Source organism: Sebastes fasciatus, chromosome 7, assembly GCF_043250625.1.
Source record: "Sebastes fasciatus isolate fSebFas1 chromosome 7, fSebFas1.pri, whole genome shotgun sequence".
Classification (NCBI taxonomy): Eukaryota; Metazoa; Chordata; class Actinopteri; order Perciformes; family Sebastidae; genus Sebastes; species Sebastes fasciatus.
In genome coordinates, this window is record NC_133801.1 from 36,859,416 (window position 1) to 36,874,711 (window position 15,296).

General features: G+C 42.9%; 1 protein-coding gene across 2 annotated transcripts in view; it reads left to right on the plus strand.

Annotated features, from left to right (window-relative positions):
* The first annotated feature begins 262 nt into the window (after positions 1-262).
* Positions 263-15,296, plus strand: part of LOC141770704 (vascular endothelial zinc finger 1-like) — a 36,835-nt gene continuing 21,801 nt past the window's right edge. Inside the window, exons 1-2 of one of the 2 annotated variants that reach the window (XM_074640553.1) lie at positions 263-424; positions 14,469-15,223. In XM_074640553.1, coding sequence (XP_074496654.1) covers positions 392-424; positions 14,469-15,223 — 788 coding nt within the window. In that variant the 5' untranslated portion in view covers positions 263-391. Of the gene's footprint in view, positions 425-13,696; positions 13,921-14,468; positions 15,224-15,296 lie in introns of those variants that run through there. The other variant, XM_074640552.1, reaches the window with a different exon arrangement.

Below are 15,296 nucleotides of genomic sequence, written 5' to 3' on the forward strand. Positions count from 1 at the left end.
TAATATATAACAAGAGCATCCTCATCTTACACTTTTCTGTTTATATTTTTACATTTTATGGTAATATGAAACCATGTTATGTCATTCATTATATTTATCTACTAGGTTTTTATCGTGAAACATAGTAGGCCTATTTTGTCTCTTGGAAGACGTTTGTAATGGAAGTGGAAATATTTGAAATGATTTTTTTTGTGAATCCAGACGTCCTAAAAAACAAACGGTCCAGTGGACCCGCTCCAGCCCCCTCCACCCCTCCAGCCCGCTCCAGCCCTGGATGTATTAAAGGCTCCAGCCCGCTCCAGCCCTGGGGGTTACAGGAAGTTGTAGCTGCCATGTTTAGCTGCTTTGTTGTAGATTCCTTGTAGGTTTCCTGCAGATTTTAAGTGTTGCAATGGAACCGAGCTGGAGTACGTTTTTATTCCAAGTAAGTAGCACAGTACAACAGTAGTCTCGGGAACTGCATACGCGGTTTTGAAATGGCGTAAACGCGGTTGCCAAATGTGTTTCTATGACTTTGTAAAATGAATCAGAGTTAGCAGAGCAACACAAAGGTGTTAGCCTGCTAGCTAGCTGCGCTGTGTGAGTCCCTGTAGCAGAATGCTAACCAGCTTTATCGGAGCCGATACCTCCGGCTGGGTGGGATCTACGGAGAGTCTCCGAGGCCGTTAAATCATCTCAAGTGTGTGTTCAACCAGAGTCTGATATTGCTGGCTGTGTATCACCTCACAATGATTCCGCGTGAAGCTAATGTCTGCTACCATAGCTGTTATGCGCGCGCGTTAGCAAAGTAGCTGTGGCTATTGCATTAGGGTTTGCTAAGCTAGTTGGCTAATGGGTTGGCTAACCCGGGTACTTCTCTCGTCTGCATCAAAGCAATCATCATCCCTAGAAAGATAGCGATGATAGGCAGACATGTATTTACTGTGATGAGTAGACAAAAAGAAGAGAGGAAGAGAGGCAGCTGCTGCCTAGAATGGTGTTAAGCTGCCAGCAGACAGCCGTCTGTTCACCACAAGTTAGCTAACGCTAACACTAGCAGTGAGCTAGGGCTAACACTAGCAGTGAGCTAGGGCTAACACTAGCAGTGAGCAAGGGCTAACACTAGCAGTGAGCTAGGGCTAACACTAGCAGTGAGCTAGGGCTAACACTAGCAGTGAGCTAGGGCTAACACTAGCAGTGAGCTAGGGCTAACACTAGCAGTGAGCTAGGGCTAACACTAGCAGTGAGCTAGGGCTAACACTAGCATTGGGCTAACGCTAACACTAACAGTTAGCTATAACATTAGCAGTGAGCTAAGGCTAACACTAGCAGTGAGCTAAGGCTAACACTAGCAGTGGGCTAAGGCTAACACTGAGCTAGGGCTAACACTGGCAGTGAGCTAGGGCTAACACTGGCACTGAGCTAGGGCTAACACTAACAGTTAGCTATAACACTTGAAGTGAGCATACGCTAACACTAGCAGTGAGGCTACCTAGCACGCGGACAACACTAAAGACGCCAAACTTTGTTCTTTTACTACAAATGTGGAGCCACGGTTTGCAAACCATAATGCTACTAAGGTTCACCCCGAGTCCCCATGGACTCAGCTACCATGGAAGGTAAAGTGTAAAGTTGAATGTGGCCTTTTGTTGTTTCAACCGTAGTAACGTTCCAGCATGTGTAACTTGTTTTGAATGGATGGAAAGCACTCCTTAGTCTGTCTCACATCCTGTAAGTTAACTTCAGTGTTCCATCTATGGCCTTGATCACGATGTATTCTAGGAGAAAATACAGGGATGCTATGTAGCGTAGCTTTGACACTATACGGGGTCTACTAGAGTACTTTTATAAGTAGTAATTAGGTCAGTAAATCAGTCTTTGGTTGTCATTTGTGTTGATGCAGTTTTGGTGGAAGTCCTGCTCCTGACGTATTGCTTGTATGACCTCAGTCAGTACAAACTGTTCATACTTATTGACAATAGAGTTTATCTTATTACAGCTAATGCACATCCGAGGCTTTTGGGTAATCCAGAAGTATCTTTTACCAACTCACTAGAGAAACTGATCTCCAGTTTTCATTTTTGTTGGCAAGTACTGTCAAATTTCAACAAAATGTTACTACCACAGAATATAATATGGTGATAACACCATGGAGCTAAATGTTTCAGTTCCCTGGAAGTTCTACACATCTTAATGGTAAGAATATTAAATTCAATCTAGTTAATGAGGGTTAGGTAATGAGCCTCAGCAGTGCGGGCTGTGAAGAGGGTAGCAGATCAGATCAGTAAGATTACAGCTTTGACTTATTGTGCTATGTTTCATTCCAGTGACCTGTATAAAACCTAACATGTAGCTTAAGTTCACTGGTGGCGTTGCCAGCATGGCAGCAGGATGTAAAGCTGTGGGATTGGATGTTTCTTACTACAGTGCTCTCTGGACCTGGTCAGTTACTTCTTTTCTAAAGTTGTTTTGTACACAGCCTTGCAGCCTTGACAGGACCTGACACCTCTGACTATTATTATTGACATTTAAGATTAACAGGCGGTGTTTATTGAATACATTCGTAATCTGCTTTTACTCGGAGATGCATTTAATGGGGTAAATTACGATTGGTGAAATACCTCATTTTTGTTAGCCTAATCACATCTAGTTAAATGTCCTAAGTAAGGTGAGACTGAAGGGGGCTCTTTTATTTTGAGGGAACAGTGAAGATTTTACCATTTACAAATGCCAACATTTGAGCAGGTAGTTCTTCTAAATCTTTAGTTTGATTATATCACTGTTTCAACTTTGTTTGTTTGCATTGTTAAATGCTGATGGTTTGTTTGGCCTTTTAATTCCATGCATTATATTTACTTTTGTTGCTATTTCTGACATAATACACAAAAGTGACAGCGAGACTCAGTCAACGGAAGTTTTATTAACCTGGTTTCTACTTGTAAGTACTCACTTAACCGAGAGTTTCTTTTCCCACCTAGGGTTGGAAATGATCCACTGGCCTGTCTCTCTTCTCTCAAAAATAGGACTGTTAATAAAAATTAGAACCCACTGCGTTTTTCCCATACGTAAATTGAAATGTTGTGATTTCAACTTCAGACTGTTAAATCTGACTGCAAGACACAGGTTTACAGCCCTTACACACTCCGCTTCAGTTGCCATGGTATTTGCCATATACGTATGTAGCAACGCTCGCCATATGTGTAGGCTGCTACTTTGCTCCACTGCTAAATAAGTGCAGCTTTTGGTGGTTAGTATTTGTGACGGAATACCTGGAGAGACAAGGAGCCTATTAGGAGGTTTGTTATTGGGGGTCCACTTGGTTCAGTTCATGTGATGAAGCATCTAATGAGGCAGCGCTGTTATTGTTCTCTCGGCCTTGTTATGATGGGGTTTAATGGGATCCCTGGGGACGGCCCAGTTTATATCTAAACTACTGCCATATTGGTCGATATGTTTTTAGAGTTTGTGATTATTTCTATATTTGTACCCTTTTATTTTCACAACAAAAATCTTTGGTAGCACAATTAATAGCTAACCACTAAACTGAAATAAATCTAATTAAAACAAGAAATCTTAAGCAAATCAAATGCAGTTTTTACTCAGAAGTGTTGTCATCTGAGGATTGTATAGAGACAACTGAAAGGCAGTATAATACGGCATCACTCAGAGACAGATTATCAAATGGGACTCTGTCCTGGTGAACCCATACCCCGCCGTTCAGTGGAAAAAAAACAATGACTTGGTTAGTTTTATTTGTACTATTTCCATGCTCCTTACTCTTATTCAGTACTTTTTTTTTTATCTTGGAAGGGACCTCACCCTTCACAGCAGATTTCTATCAAAATCATCAGAGCAGTGTGATGGAGCAGCAGGCTGCTCTCCCTCTTCTTACTGGGAGAGGAAGAGGGAGAGGGAGAGCATTTGGCTGTCTTTGACTAGCATACACATATGCTAGGAGAAATGCTAATTGCAGTAATGATTGTAGTGCGATTATTGCTACAGTGGGGAGGATATAAAAGCGAGTCGACAACCTGTGACGGCCCCCAGCTCTCTCCAGCACGCTAAAACACATAGCGTGGCTGCCTTCACTAAGTAGGGATGGGGCCGGCAGCTGAACGAACCCCCCCGACCCCCCTTGGATTTGTGTCCTTCATAAAAGAACACACTGGAAAAAAGCAGCACTTGGGATCCTGGCCCCCTCAGACCACAACCCCCCTCCTGGCTGACCGGGTTGGGATGCTTGGCTGAACCTGAAAAGCCATGGGTCAGGTCTTTAACCCAGAAAAGAACAAGGCTGTCTCAATCACCACATCTCTGGGTTGACCTGTTGTAAAGTCGGTGGTTCCAATGTGAATCTCTGCTTTCATACAAGCCCCCACCTTCTGTTGGTGCTATCCCATTGGGGATCTGCCATGACCAATTGGACAATGCCTGCCAGCAGCTGCAGACTGAAGATGTCCTCCATACACATTTTTTTTAAACTGCTGTTGGGTTCCATTTTCTCTTCCTGTCATTGCTTTATTTATTTGAGCAGTGCATTTTTCAATTCTTTATTGCCTACATTAGGGGTGGAACGGTTCACAAAATTCACGGTTCGGTTCATATCACGGTTTTGTGATCACGGTTTTCGGTTCGGTACATTTATGGTACAGCGAGGAGGTCATGTTCTGATTTCAACATGCTTTTCATTTATTTGGCAAAATGAAAGTAAACAAATGTTTGCCTTAACAAAAGTATGGCTTACATAAAGAACAAATACACTTCCTCATTGTCAAATCTTAATTGAAAGAATAGGTCTTCTACAGTAATTAGTGCAAACAAAAAATGCAGCTTTGTTATTTTCATATAAATATGATGTAATTATAAACTAAGGCCATACATTAAAGCATAAGCTCAACCAGAATTATACTAAAAAACAGAGCTTTTTATCTCCCACTCATTCAACAGTATTCAACATAATTCTTACTATAACAGTTGAGGCACTCAAATACTGACATATTGTCAATAAGAAAAAATAAATTACAAAAATAAAATAACAAATGTCTGTGTTGTAAATGTAATGTTCCATCTTAAGGCTGTTGGTAAATCCTCAACAGTTTATGCAGGGCAGGCACAGCAGACTTAAATTCACACGTGAAGGCTCACGTACTTTGACCATATGCTTTGATTCTGTATTGTTTATGATGGAGGGTGGTCGTATATGCAGCGATAAACACTCATATAGCATTAGATATTATTAATTCTGCATTGTTTGTGATGGTGTGTGGTTGTATATGCAGTGATAAACATTCTTATAGCATCAGATACTACTTTGGCACGGTGGGAATCTGCAGTGGGAGACTGTCTGAACGCTGTGGGGGAACGGACTCTCCGTCCAGTCTGCTCTTGTTTCGCTCCGCTAATCAACACATTCGGGTGATGCAGTCGTAATTAAATGTTGTGTGTCCACATATAAACCCGACTTCAGTTGAACAGTGTCGGCGTGCAATTTGACACAAATCGTTGTCAGTTTAGCTCGACTATCATGAGCTACTGGGCGCTACAGTGCAACATTCCTGGTGCGCTGCCAAAACTTTCCAGGTAAAACTCACGCTCCAGAGCTTTTGTTCCGTGCATGCGAGTAGTAGACATAAACAGCTGTTTGGGTAACAGCGAACCGAAAGGATGTCGCGGACCGAGCCAAACGTCCTGTACCGAACAGTCACACGAACCGTTCCAACCCCTAGTCTACATAATTTTTTTTGTTTTAGCTTTTCAAACTACACAAGTTTCTAATTGTATGTATCCCTCTGCAGAACACTTGCTCCACCAGCTTTCCTCAGACCACTTTATTTGGGGTTAAGAGTTAATGCAGAAGGGTTAATGCACGATCTGATGCTGAACTGCTTCCTATGGGTTGAGACTTCCTAGAGGTTCCTAGATTAAGTTCCTCTTTATTCAAACTGGATGAAGGGACAGAATGTGTTTGCTGTGTCTAATGTTTAGAAACTGCTAATGTATGTTTTAAACATTTTGTATGATGTACAATGCATGATGCGGCTGTTGCTCAGGTAAAGCGGGTCGCCCACCAATTGGAAGGTCGGGTTTCGATCCCGGCTCCTTCAGTCACATATTGAAGTGTCCTTGAGCAAGACAGTGAAACCCAAACTGCTTCTGAAGGCTGAGACATCGGTGTGTGAATGAGTTTTTAGATTAGATCCTGATGGGCAGATTGGCTTCTAGCATCAGTGTGTGTGAATGTGTGTGTAAATGGGTGAATGTTGCCATCAGTGTATGAATGTTGCCATCAGTGTATGAATGTGTGTGTGAATGTTGCCATCAGTGTGTGTGAATGTTGCCATCAGTTTGTGAATGTGTGTGTGAATGGGTGAATGTTGCATCAGTGGATGAATGTGTGTGTGAATGTTGCCATCAATGGATGAATGTGTGTGAATGGGTGAATGTTGCCATCAATGGCTGAATGTGTGTGTGAATGGGTGAATGTTGCCATCAGTGTATGAATGTGTGTGTGTGTGAGAATGGGTGAATGTATGGGAGTTTTTATTGGACTATATTAGTTGTAATCCACAGAAGCGATCCACAAATGTGTACCATGATTTCCAAATATTTCACTATCCACAAACATGTATTTTTGTATTTGTGTTGTGTAAAGTCACATCCACAAAAATAAACGGCGATTTGCAAATACGCATAACTTACTCTGTAAATACGTATTTTAAGGTTTACATTCAAAGTGATATATACGCATTTGTGCATCTATTTCTACACGTGGAATGATATTTGCGCTGTTACAGATCGCTTCCTGTGGATTTATGGGCCACATGACATTTGTAACTTTCCTCCTGTTTGTTTACCGAATTTTGTCCGATTGGTACCGCAGCAGATCTGTAGATAATAGTTGTAATCCACAGAAGACAATTCACAAATATGCACCATGATCTGCTAATATTTCACTGCCTACAAACTTATTTTTGTATTTGTGTTGTGTAAAGTCACGTCCACAAAAATACAGGGCGATTTGCAAATACACATAACTTACTCTGTAAATATGTATTTTAAGGTTTACATTCAAAGTGATGTATACACATTATGCATCCATTTCTACACGTGGAATGATATTGGCGCATTTGCCGATCGCTTCCTGTGCATTTGTGGGCCATGTGACATTTGCAACTTCCCTCCTGTTTGTTTATGTAATTTTGTCCAATTGGTACCGTGGCAGGTCTGTAGAAACAATCTAAGTAAGAGGTGCATTTACTAGCTTCACCAGGAGGGGGCGACATTCCCTCACATGAGCTGACAGAACTACAGTCTAAAGCTATAGAAGTAGAGTCTAAGGAGACAACCAACAGCCTGGATTCTGGAGGTGAAAGACGACGTGGAATATCTTTATTTAACGCGAGCCAGCGTCAGTGACTAAATCAGTCCGATTGCATTGTTTTCTATTAGAATGAGTGTCAGACTTCCTGTTTCTATTTATTCCTTATTCCAAAATATGAGGAACGGCTGATTGGTGAAATTGAAATGATATAAATATATATTAATGAAGTTATCTGATACGATACCTCCTCATTTCACTAGAAACACTTAAACACCCATCTTTTAAGTGGTTACGTCTCTAGTCTTGACCGAACAGCTGATAGGTACGTGGTTTGTGTACATGGCGTAACATAAGTGCATATTTAACGGTGAGGAGACAGAGCGTCCGATGTTATTAGGCTATAAGTAAACAAGATAAGAAGATAGATTTGTCTTTTTATTTACTTAAATCCTAATAACATACACTAACAAAAACAAATAGGAAATACAATTACAGATGAAATGTAAATGTGTGCATTATCAAAAATAAATGCAAAGATTAACTATGAAAGAAATCACAAACTCAAGTATAGGTGACATCAGATTACTGCATACCATTTCATTTGTTTTTATAATTAATAATAAATAAATTAATAATTTATAAACGTTAACATTTAAACATTTTTAATCAATAAAAAAAGTAATTTGACGTTCTGTCATCTGTTTTTCCATTACTTTTCCTGATGTTTTAGATTTTTTGCCATGGAATCGTATCGATATCGAGACATTTAGGCAGGGTATCGTATCCAAGTCCGAATTTTGGTATCGTGACGACACTACATCTGTACAGGCTAATATAATCCAATACAGGAATTGGCCTCCCAACAAACTCTACCTTGGTGAAGCTATGTTCAGCTTTTTTCACGTACATGAAAACATATTAGATGCAGCTCACTTTAAATGCAGTCCAGTTTAACTCGCAGCCCATCAGAAAGGTGGATGTGGAGTAGAGGTGAAACGATTTTTACAACTATACGATATGATTTCCATGGTTCCGATACGATTCAAGGACGATATCTGGCTCATGTAGAGCGATACGATACAATCAAATAGGAACTTGGATAGTGATCAAACAGCTGATAGTGATCAAACAGCTTGGGACAGAATCATTCCTCTACAAACGCTGTTTAAATAATCTGCTGATAGTGATCCAGTAGTCCACCTACAGGGTTCATTTGGGCTCTTTTCATACATGAAAACATCTGGAACAACATTTTAAAACTACGTAAGGAATAACATAAGTTGAATTTCTGTTTTGTTTTTTACTTTACTCCCGTTGTGATAATTTGCCTCGCTTGATGCTGATGATGCCCAAAATGAAAGCTCATGCAGACCGGTGCCCGTCTCCCTCCATGCCGTTACCGGGTAAGAGAGCGAGGAGTCTAGTGCGCCGTTCGTCCGCATGCTGCGTGCACGCGCTGCAGTGGGCAGAGCTGGCAAGCTGGCGCATGTCTGGAGAACAGCAGTAACATTTAACATTTAACATTTCTTTACTAATACAAGTGCTAAAAAAACACTTTCATAGAACGTTTGTCGTCCTTAAATACAAGGTGCAAATCCTTAGTATCGATATTTGCGTTTCAAATTGATTTTATATCGATATACATCTCCCATGAAGGACAACTTGCAGAGTACCTATCAATGTAGTTGGATCGTAGGAATATAAATCGATATAGTAGATGAATTGTTACACCCTTAATGTGGAGTTACCTCAGGAGTACAGATGAAATGGTATGAAAATTTCATCTCACGATCACATTGAGCAAAGTTATCAGTAGTATCATGGTATTGTTAATCTGTGCCGAAAATGTTAAAGTACTGACATACAGTTAACATCACATTTTGACAATACCGTGATACTACTGTTTATAATTCTTCTTCTATTGCATTCACACCAATAATAATAATAACCTATGTTCTTTTACTACAATTTTTTTTTTAAATAATTTTTCTTCAGACCACTTTTTTGCATCGCTACTCCTTCCACATTTTTCAACATAGAAACTCCATTCAAACATCAAAACGTGCAGCTCAATTAGGAGTCGATGGCTATTACTTTTCTCATTCATAACTTTAATATTTTCATAATTATTAACCATAATTCATCAAAAATTCTCCAATGAAATGAATGGAAGAAATGTTCAGAATTTAAACATTTTCAAGCATTTTCAACTCTTCACTGCTCCATTACACTTTCACCTAGAAACTCCATTCAAACTGTAAAATATTCCACATCTTCCGTAGATTCTGGCTATTATTCAACTTTTAATATCCCATTTGTACTATGGCGTTCCATTCCTCAACCAGGATTCGTTGCAGGTCAGCCAGCGTGGTTGTGTTGGTCACTCTAACATGTACAGCACGCCTAAGTTGATCCCACAAATGTTGAATTGGGTTGAGGTCTGGACTCTTGGCACACCGTTCCATTCTCTCTACTCCCACATTGTGGAGGTAGTCTGTGATAACCCTGGCTCTGTGGGGGCGAGCGTTGTCATCTTGGAGGATGAAGTTAGGTCCCAGATTGTGGAGGTATGGGATAGCCGCCCCCCCCCCCACACTATGATACTGTCCCCACCAAAAGCTGTTCTCCATCGGTGCAACTATCAGCATAGCGTTCTCTGCGTCGTCTCCATACTTTGACCCTGCCATCAAACTTTGGCAGACAGAACCTGGACTCATCACTGAACATGACATTCCCCCACATGTTCAGGTTCCGTTGTCTGTGTTGTCGACACCAGCGCCAACGGGCCTGATGGTGAAGGGCAGTCATTGCAGGCTTCCTGGTAGCCTTATGAGAATACACTGTTTACCATTGGCAGAGCATTTTGGCAAGTTTTCTTGGGCGCTACCCACATAATCAATTGTGCTGCTCATCCCACAAAAGCATGATCCTTACAAGTAGGACATCATTGTGAAGGTAAATAAACAGGCTTTCCAACGCAAGTTTCCGAACTTTTTTTCCCCAGTTTATTTTAAACTCGTTCCCATTTCCACAATTTTCACTCTTCATACATAATATCTTCACAGAAATGTTGGAAATATTGTGCTGGTTGCAGTCATGTAGCTATGGAATCAGTCAGACTTACACATTTGGTGATAAATGCGTGGAAGTAACAGCATCTCCAGGCTACGCTCACATAGAAGCCCATATTATATTTGGAATTTTTTTTGGATCAGAGCAAAAGTTACTGCTTTTAGAAACTATCGCCAAGGGAACATTTTTGACACTACACACACAAATTTCGCACCATATCTTCATCTGGGAGTCCTTACTACTCATAAAGAATCAAAGCGATAGCAGTCACGTTTTTTGTCGTAGAAGGACTTGTTCGGTAGGTGTTTCTCTCTTTGAGTCCATGTAAAACTGTCTAACTGGAGATCATTTTAGCATTAACATCAAAGCAGTTAAGATCAAAGGTTTCCTTGGTAACCTTTGATTGCTGGTACTCAGGTGTTATAGATCAAGTAATCAGAGCAGGCTGACACACACACACACACACAGTTAAAAGATGCCAACAGGCCAAAGGGCCTTTTCCTATCATACCACCTTCCTGTGGAATGATTTCCCTTTACATCACACAGTCTGTTTCTGTCTGACTCTGATATAACAAAATAAAGTAGAAAACGTTGGAGGGTCAGAGTGGATACGACCTGCACCCTCCCATGTTAAATCTAAAGTGGTAAACACTACACATCCAGTAAAGGATGGAAACACTTTGGGTTTCACACGTTGCAGGAAAAGCAGAGCTAGACATCACGGTTAAAGCTGCATGCTAACTCTGTCACGGAAAGGAAACGTTATCGTATGGCGCTAACGTGCGGTGGAGCCGGCCGTCGCTCTCAATTATGTGGTCAAATGGGCCGACGCTACAACTGTAGAACACCCATATACTGACAATTCTGTTAAATGCATTCAAACGGCCCCGATGAAGCTGATCAAGGATGGATGAAGAGAACAGAGATAGCGATGAAGTTAGATGAAGTATACATGTGTGACTACATCCGGGTTTCCTGCTCCTGACGGGTCAAGTTCACCCGTCAGGAGAGTTACTGTAGCAGCCACGGTGCTGCGTGTAGTGTCGTGAACATGCAGCAAATTCCACAGTAACTCTCCACCGCACATTTATTTTAGTTAAGCAGGTTGTCAGCTGTGTGTCTGCCCAGTGTAACGATGGCGAGTGTCCGACGACCCATGTGTTTGTGCTACGTTAGCAGCTTCGTGCTCGCCATTATCACACACATAAAGTCTGTCAGCGCGGCGTAACTTTAGCGAGTGTCCGACTGTGTGTGTGTGGCGGCGGTGAGTGTGGGGTTGTCGGTGGCGTTATAGCTGTGAACGTAGGTGTGTACAGTTTATTTCTCTGTGAATTACATGCTACAACTCCTCAACTCCACTGCGCTCGAGCGAGCTCGAGACCGGAGCCAACTTCCTCTATCCTGCAACGCCACCTCAGACGCTCTTAAGGTGCGCTGTTAAGGTGGACCAGCTTTTCTCCTTAAAGTGACGAGCCGCCCCCCCTGAGTTTTGCTCAGCTTTTTAATTCATTATTAATATTTCTTTTAATCGGTTAAAGTTCTTAACGTCGGTTAACGGTTAATTATTAACATCCCTCATCACGTCTTTCATTTGATAGGTTCTTCAGTTATTTTGTATTTTTGTTTTGGGGAGAGGCTTATGTTGAAACCAAGATACTTAAAGTGGAAGTGAATTATTCAACCAAGTTCAGCTGGTTTACTAAATGGATTTCCATTCTAATGAATAGTTACATTACAAATGTCAGCATTTACTGCAGCTTTCGTAGCAAGAGCACCGCCTGTGAAGTCACAAGAATGGCCTGTTGAGTTCCACAGATACAACGAAGAGACAGTGAAAGACTGACTGAGCGTCTGAGTCTTAGCGACCCTGTCTATGAACGGTCTGAATGAGACGGCAGAGGAGGAGAAACGGGTGATCAGAGAGAGGAGAGGACGGGAGATGGAGAGAGACAAGTGATCAGAGAGGGGAGAGGACGGGAGATGGAGAAACAGAGACAGGTGGTCAGAGAGAGGAGAGGATGGGAGATGGAGAGAAACAAACAGGTGATCAGAGAGAGGAGAGGACAGGAGATGGAGACAGGTGAGCAGAGAGGGGAGAGGACGGGAGATGGAGAGTCGGAGTTGGAGTCTGTTGGAGCCTGTTGGAGCATCACTGTGGATGATAAAAACAGGATCAATAAGTTGATCAGAAAGGCTGGCTCAGTGATTGGTCTTGCACCAGACTCACTGGAGGTCACCAGAAAAAAGGCCAAGGCCAAACTAAAAACAGTTCTGCATTTTGAAGGCCGCCCATTAAATGGTGTTTTTAATGGACACAGAAGCTCATTCATGAGCGACTAGTGATGCCTCAGTGTTCTACAGAACCATTCAGGAGGTCTTTTGTTACAGCAGCGGTCAGATTTTTGTTTTTAATGAACAGTTTTAGATGTGGCCTAGATCCATGGTACCTCTCAGCTGTAGATTATGTCTCAAAAGAGCTTCTTATGATGTTATTTATTGGTGTATTGTAAATACTGTGGTTTTGTTGTTTGACTTGGTGGCAATCAAATTTCCCCACGGGGATCAATCAAGCTGTCTATCTGACGGTGAACTGGAGACAGTGAACGCAGCACCATGGCTGCTACATTAACTCTCCTGACGGTGAACTGGAGACAGTGAACGCAGCACCGAGGCTGCTATAGTAACTCTTGTGACAGTGAACTGGAGACAGTGAACGCAGCACCGTAGCTGCTACAGTAGCTCTCCTGACGTTGAACTGGAGACAGTGAACGCAACACCATGGCTGCTACAGTAACTCTCCTGACGGTGAACTGGAGACAGTGAACGCAGCACTGTGGCTGCTACAGTAGCTCTCCTGACGTTGAACTGGAGACAGTGAACGCAACACCGTGGCTGCTACAGTTACTCTCCTGACGGTGAACTGGAGACAGTGAACGCAGCACCGTGGACGCTACAGAAACTCTCCCTGACGGTGAACTGGAGACAGTGAACGCAGCACCGTGGCTGCTACAGTAACTCTCCTGACGGTGAACTGGAGTCAGTGAACGCAACACCGTGGCTGCTACGGTAACTCTCCTGACGGTGAACTGGAGACAGTGAACGCAACACCGTGGCTGCTACAGTAACTCTGCTGACGGTGAACTTGGGACTCGGTTGTCTGTTGTGCTCATACACTGCAGCTGGCGCACCGTTGCATGCGAGGCACAAATCTTGTCAGTTAACGGTTAATAATTGGTTGACGCGGGTTAGTTATCGGTTAAGAACATTTTTGAAAATTGGCATCCCTAGTATCAGGTGTAATATTTCACACAAGCAGGATGAGAGAGTTGACACAAGAGACGGACAATATTTCAGATTTAAACCCGATGCTATGAGGGAACCGTAACGTAAATGAGGCCATCGCTGTGCGGAGGACAGAGCGGTCACAGCCGGTGTGCGCTGCGGAGCAACGCAGGGTGGAAACCTGCGGTCCTGCAGCGAAAGCTGGACCGGAGAGGCCAGACACACCGCCACCCGACGTTAACGATCAAAATAAGCTCGCTACAGGTATTGACCGCCATCTTTTCTTGTAAAATGTCCGGTGTAATCGGTAACACCGGTGTTGCACGACTTTATTAACCGGTGGGAAGCACTAGTAACTAACCAGCTGCTAAATGAGTAAAATTGAACAACTTAATGCTTCATCCACACACTCTGGCCACAGCAGAGAAAAGAACTGCTATCGCAGATACATTCACCAGATTTTGTGACGTGCTGATATTTGAATAGTCCACAGTAGAGAGAAAGCTTGTGCTGTGTCGACGATAGTTGCGACTGGCCGTGTCTTAGCCCCCCCACCCAGCCCTACCCATATTCATACTTTTTCAGTTATAGATGCATTTTTTTAATTTCCAGGGTAGAGGCACTTCAGCCAAAACTCTGGGGTTCAGTTGCTCTTTAAATGTAGTATTTCTGCTGTCCTGATGGCCAATACTTTACGCCATGGAGCAGAACCTCCTTTCCTTTCCCATTCTATTGGTTCTTTGCTTCATTTGTGGTTTGAGGATGGATGTGTATTAACATAATTTTACATGGTTCCGTCTTTCTCGTTACAGCAGGCCAATGAGGCTCTGCATCACCAGCACCAAGTAGCCGGGAACAGCCTCTTGCCTTTGCTCAGTTCTGGAACGGAGCCACCTGATCAGAAACCGGTGCTGCCCATTCCCTTGGACCAGAAACCCCCCGTCAGTGCTGCAGAACTTCTTAAAGACAATGTGGCTAGTGGGACTGGGGGAGGAGGGGGAGGAGGGCCTCCAGTTGCCGTGGTCAAAAAGGAGCCCAAATCAAAGACGCCCTTCATCTGTGGCTACTGCAGCAAGGCTTTCCGGGACAGCTACCACCTCCGACGGCACGAGTCTTGCCACACTGGCATCAAGATGGTTTCGCGGCCTAAGAAGACACAAACAGCCCCCACCATGGTGCCACTCATATCCACTGTACCACGTGAGAATAGCGGAAACCCTTCATACATTACTACTGTAGCTGGTATACTGACTACAGCCACCACGTCCACATCCACAGGCACCAGCATCATGACCCCAATGCAACACCAACAGCAGCAGAGCATCCCTAAGAAGCCCCCCAAACCGGTGAAAAAGAATCACGGTTGTGACATGTGTGGTAAGGCCTTCAGAGACGTGTACCACCTCAACCGCCACAAGCTGTCGCACTCTGATGAGAAGCCATTTGAGTGTCCCATCTGCCAGCAGAGGTTCAAGAGGAAGGATCGCATGACATACCATGTCCGCTCCCATGATGGTGGAGTTCACAAGCCTTACATCTGCTCTGTCTGTGGGAAGGGCTTCTCCAGGTATGTGGACATCATTTCTGAACTTCTTCAAAGGAACATGGAAACACTAGTTTATAGGAGTGTAATGATACGT